Source organism: Kwoniella dendrophila, chromosome 3, assembly GCF_036810415.1.
Source record: "Kwoniella dendrophila CBS 6074 chromosome 3, complete sequence".
Classification (NCBI taxonomy): Eukaryota; Fungi; Basidiomycota; class Tremellomycetes; order Tremellales; family Cryptococcaceae; genus Kwoniella; species Kwoniella dendrophila.
Genome location: NC_089478.1, coordinates 780,315 through 802,652, shown reverse-complemented (window position 1 = coordinate 802,652; position 22,338 = coordinate 780,315). Strand labels below are relative to the sequence as shown.

The following is a 22,338-nucleotide window of genomic DNA, read 5'->3' as shown; positions in this document are numbered from 1 at the left end:
GGATCCCGTCCCAACAATGATTTCATGACTGATATCTCAAATTTCATTACATGCAATATGATGATCATAGTACAGTCCATATACATCTAAAAGTATCGCATATATCATCAGATAATCAAAAATTTAACGGAATTTGGGAAATGCTTTAAGGGACCCTTGATGTTTGTTGGGTAACTGGAATTGCGTTGATGTAGGTATATATATATATATGATTTAAAGAATTTGACAATTGAGCGCTTCGTCTTGCCAAGTAGTGTTGTTATTGTTTTCGTCTTCTGTTGTTTAGATATTTCATATATGTATGTTTCTAGGATTATCTATTGCTATTGAGCCTTTAGAAGGTATTATCAATTTGCTATTCTCTGGTTAATTCGACCTATTTCGTTTCTTTTGGTTGTATCGTGAATTGCACCTGTCTTGACTGCAAAGATATGATCTTGTCAATTGCGGCGAGTCTTGAAGTAATTTCCTGCTTCTTCACCACTTTTGAATCCATTTAAAATCTATTCTGCCTGATCTCTTCTTTATCTTCTTCTAATGATGTATTTCGCCTAATGGTTCAGCTTTAATTTCCGTATAATCAATCGTACTATCTTTTTCTTCATCTACTTCAGCTACCAATGCACTACATATAGAAACACACATATGGTCAGTTATGATTTTTCAATGGACGGGAATGACGATCAAATAGCTTACACGTTATCACCTTTAATCATATATAAACCTAATGGAATCATCTCTACACCTTGATCTGTTGAATATTCCCTTTCTACACAATCTGCTAAGATCAGATTTGTCCTTGGATCGTATCCTTTCAATTTACCCTGTTGATGATGAACGAAAACAAGTAAAACGAATTAGCTGATATACTCGCTTGAAAGTCGACTTTCAAACCCCTGTTTCGGCTATGAACAACCTTGGATGGAAGGTAGGAGATTCTTCATATCTTTTTGGAAATAGTCACGTCTTGAAGTCACAAACAAAAAGGACAATAGTCGAAATACTTACAACTATTATACGACCATCGTAAAGAATGACTTGAACAAGGTCTATTGTAGAGCAGGAAACATGATTCAGCTGTTTGTGAAGTGATATGGAAATCTAAGATGCAACTCACGGTCAACATAACTTTCGATGGATGCCATATTGAGGTTCACTGCAACTCTCTAGATTTCTAACGAAATTGGCTGATATATGAGAAGAATGAAGTGAACCAAACCAAAGCAGAGCAAAGGGCAAGGAAAGAGTATTTCTGCGATAATCAGTCTTTGCTAAGCTGACAGTTACCTAAATTTTATCCGTTGTCAATTGCAATTGCCGTAGTTGAGATGACCTTCTTCCTCCTTCAATCTAATCGTTAATACCAGATAAAGAAAGAGCCAAAGCGGTATATATTCGCAAGGGTATATAGTCTACAAGTTGGTATGAAACATTTTGAGGATAAGTTAGCAAGTTGATATTCCTATATATCTAGCGTTACGTTGTATAGGTGGTGGTGGTTTGAAATGTCTTATGGCTCGCGCCTGTGATAGTAAAGTGGATAACTCCGCATATTGCCGGATTAGGACAGTGCATAGGCACTCTACTCTATATTCATACTGAATCTGGGCCCTTAAAAGTATATACAAAATATAACCTGAATAAGGAATAAGGAGCACCAAGCATGAAGCACAGCGCACCTAATACTAGTACTCTATACTTTATACAAAACAACTACTATAGACTATCAACACATCTGCCAACTCAATTCCACTTTTTATACATTTCATAACTGTCCAGAGATTTTATAATCTACAATCTACATACATTCACTATTCATCACCTCTTCATTGGCAACTATACAAAATAGCAAAACTCACAAGTGCTTTTTGAAACCAAAGACGGGACGACACAAGGATACATAAAAACGTAGCAGCGTCAAAGTGATATTTTAACGTGCTCAAGCCCCCTCCCTCCCTCTCTCCATCCCTTCTTTAGTCTCTCGGTCCTTCTCATTTCGTACAACCTCAAATATCGATATTCATAACAACTTGAAATTCATCATCATTATCAATCTTAACAATTAAATTATAATACACATAACGAAACATAACGTATAGAGCAGAGAACATTAAAGCAAAATGGCTACAACACACGTTATAGGATCATCTAATCCAGGTGCACATCTTTCTTCTTCAGGTAGTCATTCTTCAAGTTCAAGTAATATAGTTGGTGTACATTATAGAGTTGGTAAAAAGATTGGTGAAGGTTCTTTTGGTGTTATCTTTGAAGGTAAGCATCATCACGTATGATAACAATCACACAACAAGTATTCGAATATTCATGATTCAACATTTCATCTTTAGGTACAAATCTCTTAAACTCTCAAACTGTTGCTATAAAATTTGTTAGTTCCTATATACACATCCATTTCTGCTTGGCGTATAGCTCATGTATTTTACAATGTCATAGGAACCACGTAAATCTGATGCACCACAATTAAGAGATGAATATAGAAGTTATAAAATATTATCAGGATGTCGTATGTTTATACATTTAAATCTCAGATACGCATTGACCGCCTTTCATACCTCTTGCTGACTCAAGGCTTTGACTCTGTTTATAGTCGGTATCCCACAAGTATACTACTTTGGACAAGAAGGATTACACAATATACTTGTGATTGATTTATTAGGTCCATCATTAGAAGATTTATTTGATATGTGTGGTAGGAAATTCTCTGTAAAGACTTGTTGTATGACTGCTAAACAAATGGTATGTCCTTGTTTCCTGGTCGTCTGATTTTCGAGAATCCATTTTTGACTGATGGTGAACATTAAATTGATGAATTGAATGAACGATTTTATAGCTTTCAAGAGTACAAACTATTCACGAGAAGAATTTGATCTATAGAGATATTAAACCTGATAATTTCTTGATTGGTCGTCCTTCAACAAAAGGTGCAAATACTATACATGTAGTAGATTTCGGTATGGCAAAACAATATAGAGATCCTAAAACGTGAGTCGTTTTACATCCCCGTGTATAGGTCAACAGCTGATTTAGCTAAACTGGCATATCTCCCAACAGTAAACAGCATATTCCTTATCGAGAGAGAAAGAGTTTGAGTGGTACTGCTAGATATATGAGTATCAACACCCATTTAGGTCGAGGTAAGTTTGCTGTCCGATCCTTGAAATCGAGAGCTCAACTAACGGTAAACGCATAGAACAATCCCGTCGAGATGATTTAGAAGCTTTAGGTCACGTCTTCTTCTACTTTCTCAGAGGAGGTCTCCCTTGGCAAGGTCTGAAAGCTGCTACAAACAAGCAGAAGTACGAGAAGATTGGAGAGAAAAAGCAGACTACACCCATCGCCGAACTAGTAGAAGGTTATCCTAGTGAGTCGAGTTTCGCGTTTCACCCTTGGGCTTCACTAACTTTTTGTGAACAGACGAGTTCTCGATTTACCTTAATTACGTCCGAAAATTGACTTTCGACGAAACACCTGATTATGATTTCTTACGAGGTTTATTCGATTTGGCGTTGCAGAACATAGGAGACCAAGATGATGGAATGTATGATTGGATGTTATTGAACAACGGTAAAGGATGGGAGATGAACGGGGTGAGTTAAGCCCGTGCGCAACATGGTACATTGGACAGTCACACTTATGCTTTCTGATTGCACAGCGACAAAGCGCTGCTCAGGCCGAGGTATCACGACATAATACACGAACACGAGATAGAGAATATCGAGATAGAGTAGATAAATTGAGAAATGGATCCGCTGCAGGTGGACAACCATCGCCTTTGTGAGTTATACTTTTTAGCATAATATTTGAGTTTTGTTGATCTAAATGAATATAGAAAACAAAGGAAATCTGCTGCTGGATCAGGATTACCTAATGCATCTAATCAAGCTATAGTCGGGGTATCTGCACCTTCACCATTACCTCAATCTCGAAGACAATCACAACAAGGAGGAAACACACCTACGGGAAATGCTACTCAAGCAAACGGCGGTTCTTCACATCCATTCGCATCAGCAAATGCATTACATCCAGATAGAAATACTACGACAGATTCGTACGATCCTTCAAATGTCGCTGTACCTTCACAAGCTGGTTTACAACCTATATCACCCATGAACGTCAATAGTAGACCAGGTAATACTGCAGCGAATTCTCAACAAGTCGGTGGTGAAGGTGATTATAATAATAATGGTGATAGACAAAATAAAGGTGGTAATGGTTTCATCAAATTGTTGACTTGTGGTTGTTTCCGATAACCTCTAAGTGAGTTTTAAGGACTCAACTTGATAGTATGATCATATGACTGACATGGGATATTTGACCATGTTTTAGGGATATTTGTTCAGCCTAATTCGCTTCTTCAACTTGGCTTTATTCTGCATTCATTCCGTCTGCTTTGTACTCATGATACATATCATTCATCTTCAGCGTTTCTCATCAACGTCTGAATACCCTATATCCCTTTTTCAGTATCCTTTAATGCTACATGGTTTAAATCAATCTATCTAAGACGGATTACCAACTCCTTGCTAGATTTTCATTTCAATACAGACTGTATTAACTTTTCACTTTTAACGACATATGATTTATCGACATATATACCCCTTTTTCTTCGATACACCAAAATAACAATTTCAACTTTTTTTTAGACGTAGATAAAAACATTTCCTTCTTTTCTTATCTCAACATAATGGAAATAGTTACATAGTTACATGCTTGTCAAATTAATTTGATCCACTTTTTATCATTTCGCTTTTCATCTATTTTTGTGAAGTTGTCATTTAATGCAGAGAGAAGATCTCCATAAATCATTAATACTTTGAAAAAGAGTCTTGGTAATGCTCCTTACTAGTACAAGCTTGCAAGACTTTGACCTTATGCACCTTTTCCATGAAGTCTTGTCACTGTTTTATGTACCAATTGAAATCAACAGTAATATAATTCTGCTCACCCGAGACATGTCGTTGATATACAGATCAACCATTTCCGAAACCCTTCTTTTTTTCCCTTCCATCCAGTACAGTTGAGGCTACTACTGTAGTACACTGTAAAAGGCCTTCCGCGTATGGTAAAGGAAGATCAAAATAACGGGAAAAATACAAAAAATCTCATAAAATTCCTGAAAAAGGAATGTTTTTTATATAACCCTGCAGGAGTAATTTAAGTAAAAAAATTAAACAGTCTGTGTCAGAAGAGGAGGGGAGACGCGACGAAGCGCGAGTAAGGTAGAGTAAGGTGAATTCTTGTAAATAGTGGTGTTGAGGTGTCATTTTTTTACACGAAGAGACTGATTGATTACACATACAACATATTGGTATATCATATAGTTTAACAACAATATCATACTTGAATGTTCAAGCGTTAACATAAACGAATACCAATCGTTGTAATATCATATAACAGCCTACAGAAAACATCCGCATTGTCATCAACAGGAACGTCTTCACCAGGAAGAAAGCTGAGTCGCGAATTCAAGGAACGGCAAAAGAGGGAGTTTTTCAATTTCATCATTTCACACACACCATTTTGAGTTTAAACATAACATATACGCACGAACATCAGCAAGGGTCATACAGATAACACCACCTCACACACCCTTTGGTCCTAGACGCGTTGGTCAAAGCTGTTCTTGTATCTAGGGGTGATCATCCGATCAACGTTATTAGGTGCTTATCAGGAAGTCTATCGCCGCTGTCTTGATTCTTGAATGGAAGAGCTTTAACAGATAATCGAATCAATCTCCGCAACTTGGATATTGACATCCAAAAGAGTTTCATGGAGCAGGATTGAAGATGTCAGTATCAATACCGTCACCATCGATATCCGTTCCGACATCACATTCAATACCAAAAACGCCTCAACCTGTTACATCAACGTCATTACCCTCTACTCATGATCAGCCAACAATTTCATCAACAACTCCTCAGCCGCAGATAGATGATAGAGAGACACAGGAGCCCAACACTGAAAATAATACGCAGAATACGGATATAACGATGGAATCAAGAGAAATTACACCATCACCTTTATCACCTTCAACAAGCTTGACACCAAGCTCACCCAGATCTTCAGCTTTAGAATCAGGTTCTGCGAATGGATCAACATCTATATCGGCTACAGAATCTATGGCAGGTGTAGGTGATAGTAGTAATAGTAGTCAAAATATACAGAACGTAGATACAAAAGAAGTTGATGTTGATAGGTTTTTGAAAAAGATAGAAATGGAAAAGGTAAGTTTCTAACATTCCGGAAGTATCGATCTTTTGACTTGAGTATAATGCTGATTGAAGAGTCACGTTTACGTATCGTAGAAAATGCAAGCTCTCCAACAACGCTTAGAATTAGCTTCTATAAAAGCTACAAATGGATGGAAAGATATGTCATTAAAGGAAATAGAAACGGTAAGTTTCGCTCAACCAAAGCTCTTTCGGTATAACGTAAACTGAAATTAGATTATACTGATCCTTTGTAACATACCTGATTAATTAATTAACAGAAACTCCCTCCTACACCTTTGCGTACTAGAAAATCACAATTATTACCTTCATCACCCATAACGACATCACCAATATCGCCTTCACGTTCCGGTACAATACCTTACGAACCTCCGTCACCCTCTAGACCATGGCAGTTGATCGATGTCCTATGGCAACCTTTACCTCCACCTTCACATGGTCGTTATCCCGCTTCTCCATCAAGTCCAAGGAAAAGGTCTAGAACGGATGACCATGATTTATCGTCATCGAATGGTTATTCAAGATTAAATGGCTTGGGATTGCCTTTAAGTCCGCATAGGAAAATATCATTCTCGCAGAATTCAACTAACACATCACACAGAAGAGCATCAAGTTCAATTTCAACTGTAGTTGATAGAACCCATATATATGATCGTGATAATCAAGCTGGACCGTCATCACCACTAAGACATAGATTTGAAGATGCTATGTCAGTACCTAAGAAGAAAAGATCGCAATCGCATTCATATACCAATTCACCAAATACCAATAGCAATTATAGACGATCGAGAGAAATACTTGGTAGTGGTGGAGGGACACCTTCAACCACAAGTCAAGACGTTGATGCGGCAAAAGCATTAACACATATGTTATCTTCTGGAGGAGGTGGTAATTTGTCAGATGATGATATACATAGATCTCAAAAGATTAATCAAGGACCTTTACTATTACCTTCAATGTTAGAATCAAAATCTTTACCTATACCAGAAGCATTTAAAAGAAATGGATCAATCTCACCTACTTTATTACCTATTAATTTACCTAAAATCAATAAAACTAATAATAGTAATAACACACCTAAATCTAGAGGAAAGAGAATTGATTCAACTAATAATAGTACACCAAATACCAATTCATCATCAAAAACAACAAATCAACGCTCAAAAACACCAAATTCAGTTGAACAAAGAGGTGAAGAAGATAAAAATGCTGCTGAATTAATGATGTTTTTAGCTCATTCACCTTCACCTATGAAAACACTCAATCGTGGTTCCAGAGATGATAACGATAATGATGATGATGTGCCAAGACCTAGTATAGGCATGGCAGCTAGAGTCCTATTTTCAGATTCTTCTTCTTCTTCAAATGATCAAAATATAAAAAGATCAACTTCACCTATATCACCTATCGAACGTATATCATCGAATAATAATGGTATAGGTCATATCAATACTAGTAATTTAGCTTTAGCTCCTCCTATAACTCCTGGATCGTAGTTTTCCTTGTTATGTGTCAAGTGGTGTACATAATATCAATTAGTTGCGATGGAACTCGACCGTTGGATGTCTAAGTTATTTTTCATATAATTCATTTCCCCTTTCCTGGTCTACTCATTTCACCTGTTATCTCAAATTGCCTCTCCCCTCCTATAATTTCGCCATGTAGCCCAGCTTGTCTTCCCCTCCTTTGTTTTGATTCTCTTATGTGCTTTCTTACTTGTATTCTAGCCTGTAGCCATTACCTATCTATATACACATATATCTCTTCTGTTCTTTTATACATACTACTACTATATAGACTGTGTTGTGATATGTTATATATTACGTAATTATTATGACACGTAGCTTTAAGCTTAGCTTTCTGAGCAGGGTTAGTAACTGTTTTCCTTTAAAGGGTATGGTTTTAAAGGGTAAAACAATATAACAATCTCTTTCGAATATGACGTCGATTTAGCGATATATCCCTTTCGGTTTTAAAGCAAAAACAAGCCAATTCTCCGAATAAGGTAATTAATCAACTGTAGAGTAGAGGGTGATGGGATTCAAGTCGAAAGAAGGTTAAGGAAGGATAAAAAACATTTACAAAAACTTGTATAAGGTATAAACATAGAAAGCGGTGGTACGCATCGTTTCAATCAGATAATTGGAAAAAAAAAGGAAAACGAATCGGACAAAAGCATTGATCGTACACCAGTAAAGTATACGCTAAGGGATGGCTTTTATCTTCGTGAAAAAGCTGCGATGAGATCATTTCGTTATGATTACTATGACGATTAAAAGAAGATCTACAGACAAAGGAATGTCACTACAAAGTTCTTTATTATTTAGGTCTAGGTTTTTTAGCTTTCCCTTTTTATCCCGAAATCAAACTACCTCAGGCTTTATTTTCTCTTCACCTTCTGATTCCAGCTTGTATGCAGTAAGTTTACAGTATATATTTACGGTGCCTAATTTATCTATTGTATGCAAAGCAAAAAGGATTCTGAAAATATTGTGATTGCGTCAAACACCGTACATCTACTTTTTGTACCATTTGATCTATAATTCTATACAACCTTACTCATATTATTGGCATAATCGTGTTTTAACCTAATAATATCCTAACATCTCGGTTTTATATGTTTGAGGTACCACACATCGTAAACTGCATACGATTAGTATTAAATTTCCGTTTACAATAATGATCTGTTCAACATCGTGATATATCAGCTTGCTTTGCCATCCGACACTATTATCAGAATCAAAAGGTTTATTTCATCGCGTTGTATCACCACCTTTACATCATTGTAAATAGTCACTCATCAATTTGCATATTTGCATGAACACACAACAGCTCAGATACCTGACGGAATCAACAAAGCAATCCGCATTGTATACTTTTTATTGACTCTGAGAGAACAAAGAGGGAAAAAAAAGAACCAAACAGGAAACGAAAAACAAACAAAAATCGGTTTATCACAAATATACAAGATTGGTGATTGTTAGATAAAAGGAGGGTGTCTTTCACTCTCCAAATCCCACTTAAATAATGGCCTTTACCGGCTCGGAGGAAAATGTCGATTTATCGTCAATACCTCTTTCCTTCCTTGAGGTGAGTTTCCTTTTCTTACAAGAATCCTTCGTAGCATTCCTACTGAAGAAAGGGCACCACATAATAAGAGATTGACTGACAAATATATATTTAGGCATATCAATTCCCAGCTTTTGTATTAGTCGTTCCAATAACAAAAAAGACTAGGCCAAAGTTGATATCAAGGGATACAGATATAACAATTAGGAATTACAGTAGTAATAGTAGCTATTTAGATAATGAATATTATGACGATATATCACCATTAAGTGGACCTTCACGTCAACCATTTCCATCAAATCCTATAATATGGGGAAATGAAAAATGGTATAGTTTAACCCAAGGTAGATCAATTGGTGATTGTATAGAAATGAATGTTCAAAATAGATTGCAATCTTGGATTCAAGGTGATTTGGAAGAGTCAATGACGAATTCGCCTTTGAGCGGGGATAACAACGGAAATGTTACAGGTTATCCATTTTCCCGACCATCTTCCGTTTCCTCATCTTCAACTCAAGGATTAGAAGGTGGTTTCAAACTCAACATAAAATGGCCAAAACCGATCTCCCTATTATTAGCTAAGACAATCTTACCACTTTCACCTTCTTCAACCACACATTCTTTCTGCATTATCACCTCACAAATAATCAACGATAGCATATCAATACCGTCGAAAAACAATATATCCTGGTCAAATGTCACTTCACCAACTGAACGTCCATCAAACCCTACTAGTATAGGTTCTTCGATGTCAGTAGATCAAAGACGGACCTTAGTAATCAATAGAGACAATTCAATAGACATGAATAGACATAGAGATTCCAATGACACAAGATCCTCGTTTGCATCAACTAAATCATCTGGTAATTCCGAATACAGTTATCATAGACCATCAGCATCGTCAGGACTAGGAACTTCGATTGATGTCGGTTCATCTGTATCGCAAATTGGTTCACCATCATTAGCATCAGGTTCATCTTCTTCTTATAACAGCACTGGTGGATATTTCAATCAATCCATATGGGGTGATAGAGAAATCAATTCAACTAATGACAAGATCAGAACAAAATCTTCAATTAGCAGTAAACAAAGAAAGAATTCACCACATCCAAGTTCAAATAGTAGCAATTCAGGTCAAAGACAATCGATCTCATCAAAATCAACTAAATTTAGAACAAGCGCTAATGAAGCTGAACAATTTTGGGAAATGGTCGAAAATATTGATTGGAAAAAAACTCCTTTGGGTGATAGATCAAAATGGAGAGATGTTATCGATCCCATACTTTCAATCGTTTTTGAATCTAAATCCTCAGATTGCGTTTGGTTAGGTCCAGATCTGCGTCAAGTCTAGTAAGTTGAATTCCAAGGTTGTTAATGTGGAGTTTTTCCAGAGACAAGTCATTCGCTGACATTATTTGTAGTAACAAGGGGTACAGTCAGCTACTTGATCATCCGAGATCCATGGGGCGACCTGCAAAGGAGGTTTGGGCCTCAGTATGGGATACGATAGAGCCTTATGTCAAGTTATGTATGTCGGGTACAGCAGTTTTCAAGGATAATGACCCAATTTTCTTCAAACGATATGGTAATAATGTGTTAATGGAACATTACCATTCTTGGAGATATGTACCTATAGCGGGTAAAGATGGATCGATTCTTGGAATATTCAATCAATCGGTTGAAACAACAGAAAAAGTATTACAAGATAGAAGATTAGCATCTTCAAGAGATTTAGCCGAAAGAATGTTAATTGTTAGATCAATGGACGAGTATTTTGGTGCGGTAGTTGAAGTTTTAGAAGAAAATTCTAAAGATGCACCTTTCTTCATGTGTTATAAAATTCAACAAACCGAAAACAATTCTGCTCACGTTCAAGTCCAAGCCACATTAGAAGCTACAGTAGGTGTACCTGAAAATCATCCTTCAGCCGAAAAGAAACTATCGTTCACTTTACCACCTATACGTACAAGAGCAAATTTTGGCCCAAATGCAGATCGATTGTCTTCGCCTACATTATCCGCTATCTCAGCTTTGTCATCAGGAAGTGGAAGGGTTTGTCATGTGACTTCCGATGGACACCAATGGCCAATTCTCAAAGCTCTCAATACTAGACAATGTGTCATCGTCGATGATTGTAGTGAACTCATCGAAGGATACTCGATTTGTCAATGGGACGAATTACCTTTCGCTGCTATCGTAATACCAATCTGCAGTGATGGATCAATCGAAGTTCCGGATGGAGTAATCATAATGGGTCTAAATGTTAGAAGACCATTTGATGCAGAATATGATGGCTGGGTAAATGGCATTAGATCTCAACTTGTTTCGACACTTGCAAATGTCAAAGCAGCTGAAGCTGAACAAAGAATGGAAGAAGATAACGCTAGAATGGAAAAAGCAAAAGCAGCTTGGTTTAGGGGTGCTGCACACGATTTGAGAAGTCCTTTGACATTAATTGCTGGTCCGCTCTCCGATCTAATGGACGATAATCCAACGCCAAAACAACGTACTGCGCTTGTCACTGCTCAGAGAAATATAGACAGATTAATGCGTTTAGTCAACGCTTTGATGGATTTCTCAAGATTAGAAGCAGGTAGAATGGAAGGAAGGTTCTTACCCACAGATTTAGGTAGTTTCGTCACTGACCTAGCAGCTTTATTTAGACCTGCAGTAGAAAGATTGGGGATTCAGTATACAATTGATGTGGAACCTTGTGATCACTTGGTTTATGTGGATCCAACTCTTTTCGAAACTATCATTTCCAACATTATAGGTAATGCACTTAAATACACTGAAAAGGGAAGCATAACTGTTCAAGTTAGATACACAGATCATGCGGAGATTTCAGTCATCGATACTGGTGTTGGCATACCGGAAGATGAAGTGCCTTTAGTCACAGAATGGTATCATCGAGCAACTACAGCTATTCATGCAGGAACACAAGGTTCAGGATTGGGTTTAGCATTAGCGAAAGAACTATTACGATTACATTGTGGTGACCTGATAGTTAGTTCAAAGACCGCATCAACACCAAATCAACCTCATGGATCCACTTTTACCGCTCGAATACCATTATCATTCAAACCTCTACCTCCGACATCATCAATGACTACAAGTAAATTCGGCTCCTACGGTGCAGCAGTTGCAAATGAAGTTCTTCGCTGGAACAAAGAAGATGGAGAATCTTCAAGTAGTGATGGTGTAACAACTGATTCGATACTTGGATCAAACTCCAAATTCTCTGACGGTTTCTTATTCGAAAAGACAGATACCGTGTTATTAGTTGAAGATAATACCGATATGAGAAATTATATTAAACAAATTCTTACACCTTTCTGTACTGTGATTGAAGCTTCTAATGGTCAACAAGCATTAGAAATGGCAATCTCAAATCCACCTAATTTAATCTTATCAGACATGTTGATGCCTAAAATGAATGGATTAGAATTACTGCAAGAAATCCGAAATCACCCCAACACTAAAATCATACCTATGGTATTACTCTCAGCCATAGCAGGAGATGAATCTAGGGTTGAAGCATTGATGATGGGCGCAGAAGATTATTTAGCAAAACCCTTTAAACCTAAAGAATTAGTTGCAAGAGTACATCTACATTTACAAGTTGGTAAAAAGAGAGCACATCTAGAGAAACTATATTTAGAAAGAGAAACTGAGATTGCTGTTTTATCAGATTATTGTCCGTCGGGAATAATGAGAGCAAATTCAAATACGGGAGAAATTACATATGCCAATAAAGCTTGGAGAGAACAAGGTGATTTATTAAACGATGATCCAAATAGATGGCCTGAATATCTCGATGAAGATACTAGAAAAAGATTGGAAAAACTTTGGGGTGATTATATTAAAGATAAAAATGCGAAAGAATTTAGAGTCAATTGGAGATATCAAAATACAGGAAGAGTATGTTCAGGTATTTTCATAAAATTGGAAAGTGTAAATCCATCAATGTCAGGTATTTTAGGTTGTACTACAGATATAACACATGAAGAACAAAGATTAATTGAAGCTGAACAAAGAAGACAAGAAGCTGAAGAATCAAAACATCAACAAGAATTATTAATTGATTTAACTTCACATGAAATTAGAACTCCCGTTTCAGCAATTTTACAATGTTCTTCATTAGTAAAAGAAAATTTGATTTCATTGAAAGATCAATTAAGATATACTACTAATGGATTCATACCAACAAAAGAATTATTAGATGATTTAGAAGAAGATGTCGACGCTTTAGAGAGTATTTACCAATGTGGTCTTGTTCAAGAAAGAATAGCAGGAGATGTTTTATCATTAGCAAGAATTCAATTAGATATGTTAAGTTTATATGACATTGAAGTTAATTTAAGAAAAGAAGCAAGAAAAGTTTTATCTGTATTTGCTTCTGAAGCTAAAACTAAAAAAATCGATTTGGTACTTCAATTTGGTGATACGTTGGAATTAGGGAAAGTAATGTCAATTAAAACAGATCCTGTTAGATTAGGTCAAGTCGTCACGAATCTGATTTCAAATGCTATTAGATTCACTTCCGCAAGTGGTAAGTCAAAAATCGGTATTCTCTTGCTGTAGGGTTTTTTCTCCGTAGATAATGTTAAAGCTGACAATGCCATCTTAACTTGTAGATACCCGACGCATTACCGTTAAATATGATATATCATTCACACCTCCTGCTGAAGATTCCTGTGCATTACCATCAGCGCTTGGCATTCCATCTCGATTACCTGCCGATGAAGATACTCCAATTTGGTTGTTCGTCAGTGTCACTGATACCGGTCCAGGTATGAGTCCTAAAGAACTTGCTGTACTGTTCAAGAGGTTTGCTCAGGGAAACAAAATGATCCATACCAAGTATGGGGGAAGTGGATTAGGCTTGTTCATCTGTAGGAAAATAACTGAATTGCTTGGCGGCCGTATTGAGGTTCTCAGTCAGCTTGGTGAAGGTAGTGGTAAGTGGTAACTTGCCGTTGTCAGATTTTATCAGTAGCTAACGATGTTGTAATAATTAGTATTCCGATTCTTCATCAAAACGCGTACCGTTGCTCCACCATCGGCATTGGCATCATACGTGGAAGCCACAAATCTTGGAGCTTTGAAATCACCTTCAGCCACGAACTATAGCAGTATCCCGGCAAGTTCAAGTCCTTTACCTTCACCTTTACCATCACCTTCACCTTCAATCATGTCGAGTGGAACTTCATCATCTAGTCCAACTCCACCACCTACAAATAACGAAGCAGAGCATATTCTGATCGTTGAAGACAATATCATCAATCAAACTGTTTTGAAAAGACAAATTGTTAAAGCTGGATTGACTTGTGATGGTGAGTTACTCTATTTCATCTTCCCTTTTATTCAAATTAACCAGGAAAGCTAATTTCATTCTCGAACTCAGTCGCAAACAACGGATTAGAAGCTCTAAACTTGATTCGTGAATCCCATAGACAATTCAAGAGAAGTGGTAATAGTAATTCAAACAGTTCTAACAATGAAGGTGCTCAACGTAAAAAGCCATATGACGTTGTTTTAATGGATTTAGAAATGCCCGTAATGGATGGTCTAACAGCGATTAAAGAATTAAGAGAATCTGAAAAATCAGGTAGTTTATATAGAAATTTTGTTATTGCTTTAACAGGTAATGCAAGACAAGGTCAAATTGATCAAGCTCTTGCTGCTGGAATGGATGATGGTGAGTTTTTAAGTCTCATTTCTTCAATCAAAAACCAAATTGGAGATAAAATCTAAATTTTGTTTTTGTCCGTTCTATGCAGTTGTAATTAAACCTTATGTCTTGAAAAATCTGTTAACTAAAATAAGAGGATTAACAGCTAAAAGAGCTGAACTTGAAAATGCTAATAAAGAATAATAGAATAGATTATATTACCCACCAATTGTAAGACTCAAGCTGTATTGATAAAATGATAGAAATTGCCTAAAGATGGCTCAGATTAAGAACAATAGACTTTTACAAGTGTTGTATATCATAGCAAAATACAGAATAGAAATCAAATCATATCAAACCATATCAAATCAAATCAAATCAACGATACCTTGTCAAAATACAAATACATATATATGTTCATAATATCTAGCATGGTTTTGTAGCATTTATTCTTTGTATTATATTCACATAGGAAATGTATCAATTTCAACATATCTTGATTATCATCATGGTATCTAATTCCGGTGATTACCGCCACATCGATTGGTCGCGTGTACGGAAGCTATGATGACGACAGATAAGAGTCCGTTACAGTTACTCGTAGTGAAGCATTCCACGTCCAACTTTACTTTCACCAAACAACCTTCTATCTAGTAAGGTATTGTTAGCTTTCAATCAAAACCCTTTTAGCATTACTAAAACTCTTCTTTCCACTATATCTCACATTCTTCAAAGATCGCAATCAACCAAAATGCCTTATATATCAAATGAGACTTTATTCGGTGCAGCATTAATCATAGTATTAGCATTTGGATATCAATTTTTACCTTCTGGACCATCATCAACTAATCAAGCACATGAATTAAATAATAATCAAAGTAAATCTAGTAAAAAGAAAAATAAAAAGAAAAACACAAAAGCTGGACCTTCAAAAGGACATAGAGAATCTGATGGAATTGCTTTAGGTAAACAACCTGAACATTCAAAAAATGAATCTATAGCTTCAGATCATACTAATAAAGGTATATCATTAGTAAATGGTATTAAACATAATAAAGAAGCTGATCAAGCTGCTTTGGGTAATACTACACCTACATTAAAAGAAGAAAATGGGAGTGGGAACAGTATCAATAAAAAACAGAAAAAGAAATTATTGGCTGAAAAACTGTTACCTAAAGAACCTAAAACTAAAGTTGATGAGTGAGTTGAATTCTGCGTTTTTATTAATCGATTCCACGGTCCAACGCGGACTTGACTGAGTTCATCAGCTGGTATACCATTTACTGACTATGTATTTATCAACTTATAGCATGTTAGCACCTGAAGATAGACCAGGTCAAATAGCAAGAGTAATGAAAGTCACATCATCATCATCAAAACCAAATCAACCTACAACCAATAGCATCCATCTCGCTGCACCTGTAATTGAAGATACCGAGACTTCTGAAGAAGATGAAGAAGTGACTACTTCTGGTGTAGAAAATGGAGCTGGTAGTGAACAAGAAAATGGAAAATTAGCTAAATTCCAAGACGATTATGTTGATTTATCTGAAAATGAAAATGAGAATGATAGACCTAAAAACATCAAAAAGAAAGATAATGATGGATGGGATGTAGTAACGAGTAAAAAAAAGAGTAAGTTGTCTATCTCCCTTTGTCCTTTTTCCAGTGCTAATTGCGATATGATCCAATAATTTATTTACATATCTCTCTCCCTCTCTTAGAATCATCAACAATCAACATATCATCAGATCCATTTTCATCAAATTCAACATCAACTTCACTTCCTTTACCACCTGGAGCAGCATCAAGACAACAAAAGAAAAATGCTAAAAAAGCTGAAGGAAAGAAATTAGCTAGAGAAGCTGAAGAAGTTGAAAGGCAAAGAAGATTAAATTTACATAGAAAAGATCTCGAAAGGTTAGTTCTCTTTTCATTTCGCTTTCCTTGCTGTTGTTTTTTTTTTTTTTTCATTTTCGATATAAAGATCATATATACGATATAATATAAGATAGAATGAAAGTTAAAAAGCTGATTAACATATCTTTTCGCGCCGTATTTAGAGAAAGAATTAATGAACTTTATGCTTCAAAACAATCAAATCCAAATAGAGGTAAATCATTAGGTGGTGGCGGTTCTTCAGGTAGAAATGGAAATTCATTCTCAGCTTTAAATTCAATCTCTGCAAAAGGTTCAGGCTCAAAAGCAACTTTAACTGAAAACGGTAAACTTGTTTGGGATTAAGTTGTGGGGTATGAATACAAGCATGTAAACCGATGTAACTGCGATAGATGGATACTAAGAAGAAGAACTGGAGTGTGAAATCAACACTTTCTCGCAAACGAAAAATCGCGGTCAATTCTGAATCGAAGCAGAAAGGTATCCGAAGGACCGTTGTTCTGTTTGGGGATTTCGAATGGAGAGTTCACGAAGGGTTAATGTGATAATATAGTGATATAGGACAATGTGCATGAAAGCTAGAGAAAAAGATCTGCTGCTGTATATATATTCACACAACGGTCATAGTGTATATTATCATACTTCATCATAAGACATGCATTACAAATCCTGTTTTAACGACTATCTGACTGCTTTGTCCCTCTACTTGCTCGATGGGAGCTTTTATACTTCATCAGGACCCAACATGACTATCAAGATTGTGATCGCACATTAGTCATGTATTCAAGTAGGCAGGAGGAGCGGACTTACGTTCTGGTTTGACTTTGGAGTCGAATTGTTCAGCAGTGAGTTTACCAGATTCAAGAGCTGACTCTTTGAGGCTATTGTATTACATCGTATCAGCCATGAGTTATCGGGGTGACACCGCGGACAGCCTCTACTGCGTAACTCACGTAATACCCTTCTTGTGTGCGTTCTTAGCGATGGCAGCGACATCTAACGTCAAAGTAAAAGATTAATATACAACGTATCTATATCGATGTTATGTCAATAATATTTACCATCGTAACCGAGAACAGAGTTCAAGCATGTAGCACTATATGGTAGAGCTCTTGTTAGCTATGCGAAAGTGATGTATTTGACCTAGCTAACAATCTACTCACAGCATCAAAGATTCATTCATGATTTTCTTGATCTTATCTTCGTTAGCTTTAATACCTACAACACAGTTCTTGGTGAATGATCTTGAACCATCAGCAAGTAATCTAATAGATTGTAAGAGGTTTTTGATGAGGACAGGTTTGAAAACGTTTAATTCGAATTGACCGTATGAACCTGCAACTGAGATAGTGGTGTTGTTACCCATAACTTGAGCAGCGACCATTGTAAGGGCTTCACATTGAGTTGGGTTGACTCTATAGAACGGCAATAAACATCAGCATGACTAGTTTCGATTACCGGAGATACTCACTTTCCAGGCATGATTGAAGATCCAGGTTCATTTTCTGGTAATTCAAGTTCACCAAGACCACATCGAGGACCTGAACCGAGGTATCTAATATCGTTGGCAATTTTCATGAGGGACACAGCAACAGTGTTAAGAGCACCTGAAGCTTCTACGATAGCGTCATGGGCGGCAAGGGCTTCGAACTATTTTCAATTGATATCTATTTAGCTAACATTTCTTGATCGATTTGGGCGATGGAAAATGTAGCTCACCTTGTTTGGAGCAGTAATGAATTTGTGACCGGTTATTTTTGAGATTTCAGCTGCTACTTTTTCATCGAAACCGACTTTGGTGTTAAGACCCTAAAAACGATTCGACAAGCACCGTAAGCTATTTCCCTGGAAGGATCTCTATAGCGATCGCTAGCTTACAGTTCCTACGGCTGTACCACCTTGAGCAAGTTGGCTCAAGTTTGCAATTGTACTTTCAACTCTTGCAATACCTTTAGCTACTTGAGTAACGTAACCACTGAATTCTTGACCAAGGGTTAAAGGAGTAGCATCTTGTAAATGAGTTCTACCGATTTTGATGATGTGGTCGAAAGATTTCTTTTTCTCTTCAAGAGCATCATGGAGTTCTCTAAGAGCTGGAAGAAGGGTTTCGTTGATTTCTACAACGGCAGCAACGTGCATAGCAGTTGGGAAGCTACAAATATCAACAACAAAAGAATTAGCTCTGTGTTCACGTTGCGATATCGAAGAATGAGAGAGGGGTTAATTGCGACTTACGTATCATTAGATGATTGTGACATGTTCACGTGATCATTTGGATGAACTGGTTTCTTTGAACCTAATTCACCACCCATCAATTCAATGGCTCTATTTGAAATAACCTCGTTAACATTCATGTTGGTTTGTGTACCTGAACCAGTTTGGAAAACGACCAAAGGGAATTCATCAATAAGCTTTCCAGAAATAACTTCATCAGCAGCTTTCGAGATGTTTTCAGCTACATCTGCTGGTAGACCGTATGTTTGGTTGACATGTGCAGCAGCTTTTTTGAGTACACCAAAGGCTTTGATTAATGGTGGTGGCATTCGCTCGGTTGGACCACCTATTGAACACATTGACAGACTGTCAGCATTACTAGTTTTGTTGTTATCCAGGGGACAGTATATTAAAGAATCTCTTCCCTCCACTATTAACCTCCACAATCACTCACCAATATCAAAGTTCATCAAACTTCTTTGAGTTTGAGCACCCCAATATCTATCAGCAGGTACCTGTAAAGGACCAAAAGTATCTTTTTCTTGTCTAAATTTTTGTTCAGCCATGATTGATGAACTTGTTACGAATGTTCTCGGAGTAGAAAGTACTGTTCGAGCTATTTGTCTTTTTGGGAGCTATAGGGTTAAGTATCAAAAGATGAGCAAATTGTAGAACTACATCTGTAGTCCTGCTTGTGAAAGGACATGTGGAGGTGGAGAAGGGATAAGTCAGGTGGTTTGCGACATATGTGGATCCTACCTAAAAGGATTTTGGAGGACCCTTCGAAATCACTCACGCTAGTAGCCGATCTGAGAGCAACGCGATTCAACATTTGAAGTAGACAAGGAGTTATGACAGGTGATAGGTGACAAGAAGAGATACGTCGAGGAAGGATGATTTTTGTCAAGAGACTACGACGTGAAGTGCGTTCGACTTTTTTGGTTTCAGTCGGTCTGCTATCTTGTTTAAGTTATCTGTCGAGCTAAACTATCATGTATCATCCTGCATCACGGCTTTGATCGGTTACTCGGCCGCATCTCCAACACCCCCATACATTTTCGGGTCATTTCGGATTATCTGGGAATATAATGTAAGACAAAGAATTTTGATACTTTTGCTTCCGTGCATGTGCAAATCTGTTCACGTGATTCTAGTGATATCTTCGACGCGTTTTAATCAAACGTTGGTGCCTGAAAGTGCAATGTTCAATCCAATTTAATGTTCTCAAAGATACACGCGGAAATTAAGGATAGTTCGCATTCAACCTTCAACTTTCAGCCATCAATCATCCTTCATCCCTCATTTATCGTTACTTAATCCTTCCTTGTCATCATCAATTTGCCTGCACTCACCGATCATCATTCTCATATCTTCGTCTCCTTCTCACTTGCTTGTTGCTTGTCGTGCCTTGTAACATGTCCACAAAGTGAGTTTATTTGTACTTGCTCTTGATTTCAGCTGACAACCTTTGTTTCAGACCTGTAGTACGTCGCACATATGGTAAAGCTCCTCCTAGAATACCATCTTCCTGTTCTTTATTCGATGAACCCTCATCACCGCCTACATTACTATCAAATCATCGGTCATCCTCACCACCTAGTTCATTAAGACTCGATACTCCACCTTTACACTCATCACCTCCTACACCTGCCAAAAGACCAATAAGTAGATCCACTTCACCTTTATTCTTCTCAGCCGATGAAGAAGAAGACCAAATCATCTATAATCCTTCAACCTCTAAGGATGAAGCTCAGAATGTCTTACTGAAGGAGAATGATCAGAAAAGGGTTATAAAGAAATTGCCAACTAAAAAAGCTATTCAATCTTCCCTGAAAGGATTTTTCGTTCAACAACCAAAATCCAAGACAAAAGCTAAAGCGAAACCTTTAGAACCTTTAAAACTCATACCTTCTTCACCATCATCTTCATCGAAAGTATCAAATATCAATGGAATATTAGGGATAAAATCACCCAAACCAACATCATCAACAAAAAAATCATTAACTCAATTACATTTAACACATTTACCATTATTACATACGTGTTCAGAATGTGGAATGTCATTTATGCGTGGGGGTGATGATGAATCTATACATATCGCTCATCATACAAGAGTATTAAGAGGTATAGTTTGGGATGGATTGAATAAAGGTAAAAGCAAATCATCAACAACAGAAGAAAATGGTTGGAAATTGGTTAAAGATGATATATCGTTTGATAATGGGAAAGGAAAAGGTAAAATTGTTGTGGTCGATGCAAGTCACGGTAGTAACAAAGTAAGTCGTTTGTCGTGTATGTATGAATCACCTAAAGAATGAGCTGTTAACTTTCAATCTTAGCTCGAAGAGATTCTCTCAACTGTCGATAGGGTATTATCTTCACCACCACTACCACCTCCTATTTTAGACAGATGTAAAGTCTTTTTGTTCATAACGTCTTCTTCACCACCAGCACCCAAAGACAACACTTCGAAACGACAAAAACTTGATACCTCGATATCAAAGAAAGTGGTTCAGAGAGACAGAGTCGTCGGTGTAGTCGTAGCTCAAGGTATCAAATGGGCTATGAAGGTTTTGAAGGATAGTGAACAGCTAAACCTGGAGCCGACTTCCCGGATAGGTGAAGGGAAGAATGTTATCGATAGTAAAGAAAACAAGATTGTCATTGAGAGTGGTGGGTTTGGGAGTGTGACATGCGAGTGAGTAAAATTCTCATGCAGGACACATATTTTCAATGTGATCTAGGCGTCTTACAAATACAGTTATGCTAACGATTTACTCAACCCGTCGTGCTTAGCCCAACATCCCTTCCAACTCCATTAGGTATACATCGATTATACATTTCCCCATCATACAGATCAAATTCATTATCGATACATCTACTCAACGCATCATGCTCAAATACAATATATGGATGTTCATTTGATCCATTAAAAGGTGAAATTGCTTTCTCTCAACCTACCCAATCAGGTAGAGCTATAATGGAGAAATGGGGAAAAGGTAATATTAGAGTTTTCGCCGATGATGAAAGTCAACTGTAGTCGCTTCTTCGCCAAAATATCCATTTTAAAGCTCAATATATAAAGAGATCTTGCTTACTTGATTATCTGGACTGTTATGTTTGGTAATATAAAGCAGAACCGTTCGAGGAAGTTTGCATTTAGGTCGTTTGATATTGCATACGAGGATATCGTCAATCTGTTGTACTTGAGAATGCGTATGCACATCAATCATG

The 22,338-nt window shown here is 37.0% G+C and overlaps 7 protein-coding genes across 7 annotated transcripts; 5 read left to right on the top strand and 2 right to left on the bottom strand.

Moving 5' to 3' along the window:
* Positions 1-534: 534 nt before the first annotated feature.
* On the bottom strand, positions 535-1,145 carry L201_002604 (uncharacterized protein; the record flags this gene model as incomplete). The annotated part of the gene is made up of 4 exons (XM_066218378.1): positions 535-625; positions 697-824; positions 1,009-1,049; positions 1,118-1,145. The coding sequence occupies 4 exons, from the start codon at positions 1,143-1,145 to the stop codon at positions 535-537; spliced, it is 288 nt and encodes a 95-aa protein (XP_066074475.1).
* A 975-nt stretch (positions 1,146-2,120) lies between these two features.
* On the top strand, positions 2,121-4,268 carry L201_002603 (uncharacterized protein; the record flags this gene model as incomplete). The annotated part of the gene is made up of 10 exons (XM_066218377.1): positions 2,121-2,271; positions 2,346-2,386; positions 2,452-2,521; positions 2,606-2,754; positions 2,849-3,000; positions 3,070-3,152; positions 3,209-3,379; positions 3,433-3,605; positions 3,671-3,792; positions 3,848-4,268. 10 exons carry the CDS (start codon positions 2,121-2,123, stop codon positions 4,266-4,268), a joined length of 1,533 nt encoding a protein of 510 aa, XP_066074474.1.
* Positions 4,269-5,804: 1,536 nt separating this feature from the next.
* On the top strand, positions 5,805-7,744 carry L201_002602 (uncharacterized protein; the record flags this gene model as incomplete). The annotated part of the gene is made up of 3 exons (XM_066218376.1): positions 5,805-6,242; positions 6,324-6,413; positions 6,509-7,744. 3 exons carry the CDS (start codon positions 5,805-5,807, stop codon positions 7,742-7,744), a joined length of 1,764 nt encoding a protein of 587 aa, XP_066074473.1.
* Positions 7,745-9,275: 1,531 nt separating this feature from the next.
* Positions 9,276-15,195, top strand: L201_002601 (uncharacterized protein; the record flags this gene model as incomplete). The annotated part of the gene is made up of 7 exons (XM_066218375.1): positions 9,276-9,338; positions 9,433-10,667; positions 10,739-13,869; positions 13,955-14,278; positions 14,339-14,653; positions 14,725-15,018; positions 15,101-15,195. The coding sequence occupies 7 exons, from the start codon at positions 9,276-9,278 to the stop codon at positions 15,193-15,195; spliced, it is 5,457 nt and encodes a 1,818-aa protein (XP_066074472.1).
* A 547-nt stretch (positions 15,196-15,742) lies between these two features.
* L201_002600 (uncharacterized protein) lies at positions 15,743-17,235 on the top strand (the record flags this gene model as incomplete). Its single annotated transcript, XM_066218374.1, has 5 exons — positions 15,743-16,191; positions 16,301-16,626; positions 16,716-16,911; positions 17,055-17,134; positions 17,189-17,235. The coding sequence occupies 5 exons, from the start codon at positions 15,743-15,745 to the stop codon at positions 17,233-17,235; spliced, it is 1,098 nt and encodes a 365-aa protein (XP_066074471.1).
* A 378-nt stretch (positions 17,236-17,613) lies between these two features.
* L201_002599 (fumarate hydratase, mitochondrial) lies at positions 17,614-19,936 on the bottom strand (the record flags this gene model as incomplete). The annotated part of the gene is made up of 11 exons (XM_066218373.1): positions 17,614-17,639; positions 17,701-17,771; positions 17,844-17,886; positions 17,952-17,986; positions 18,054-18,305; positions 18,362-18,540; positions 18,610-18,699; positions 18,769-19,042; positions 19,126-19,450; positions 19,559-19,739; positions 19,901-19,936. The coding sequence occupies 11 exons, from the start codon at positions 19,934-19,936 to the stop codon at positions 17,614-17,616; spliced, it is 1,512 nt and encodes a 503-aa protein (XP_066074470.1).
* A 583-nt stretch (positions 19,937-20,519) lies between these two features.
* On the top strand, positions 20,520-22,144 carry L201_002598 (uncharacterized protein; the record flags this gene model as incomplete). The annotated part of the gene is made up of 4 exons (XM_066218372.1): positions 20,520-20,530; positions 20,582-21,380; positions 21,444-21,802; positions 21,901-22,144. 4 exons carry the CDS (start codon positions 20,520-20,522, stop codon positions 22,142-22,144), a joined length of 1,413 nt encoding a protein of 470 aa, XP_066074469.1.
* Positions 22,145-22,338: the final 194 nt, after the last annotated feature.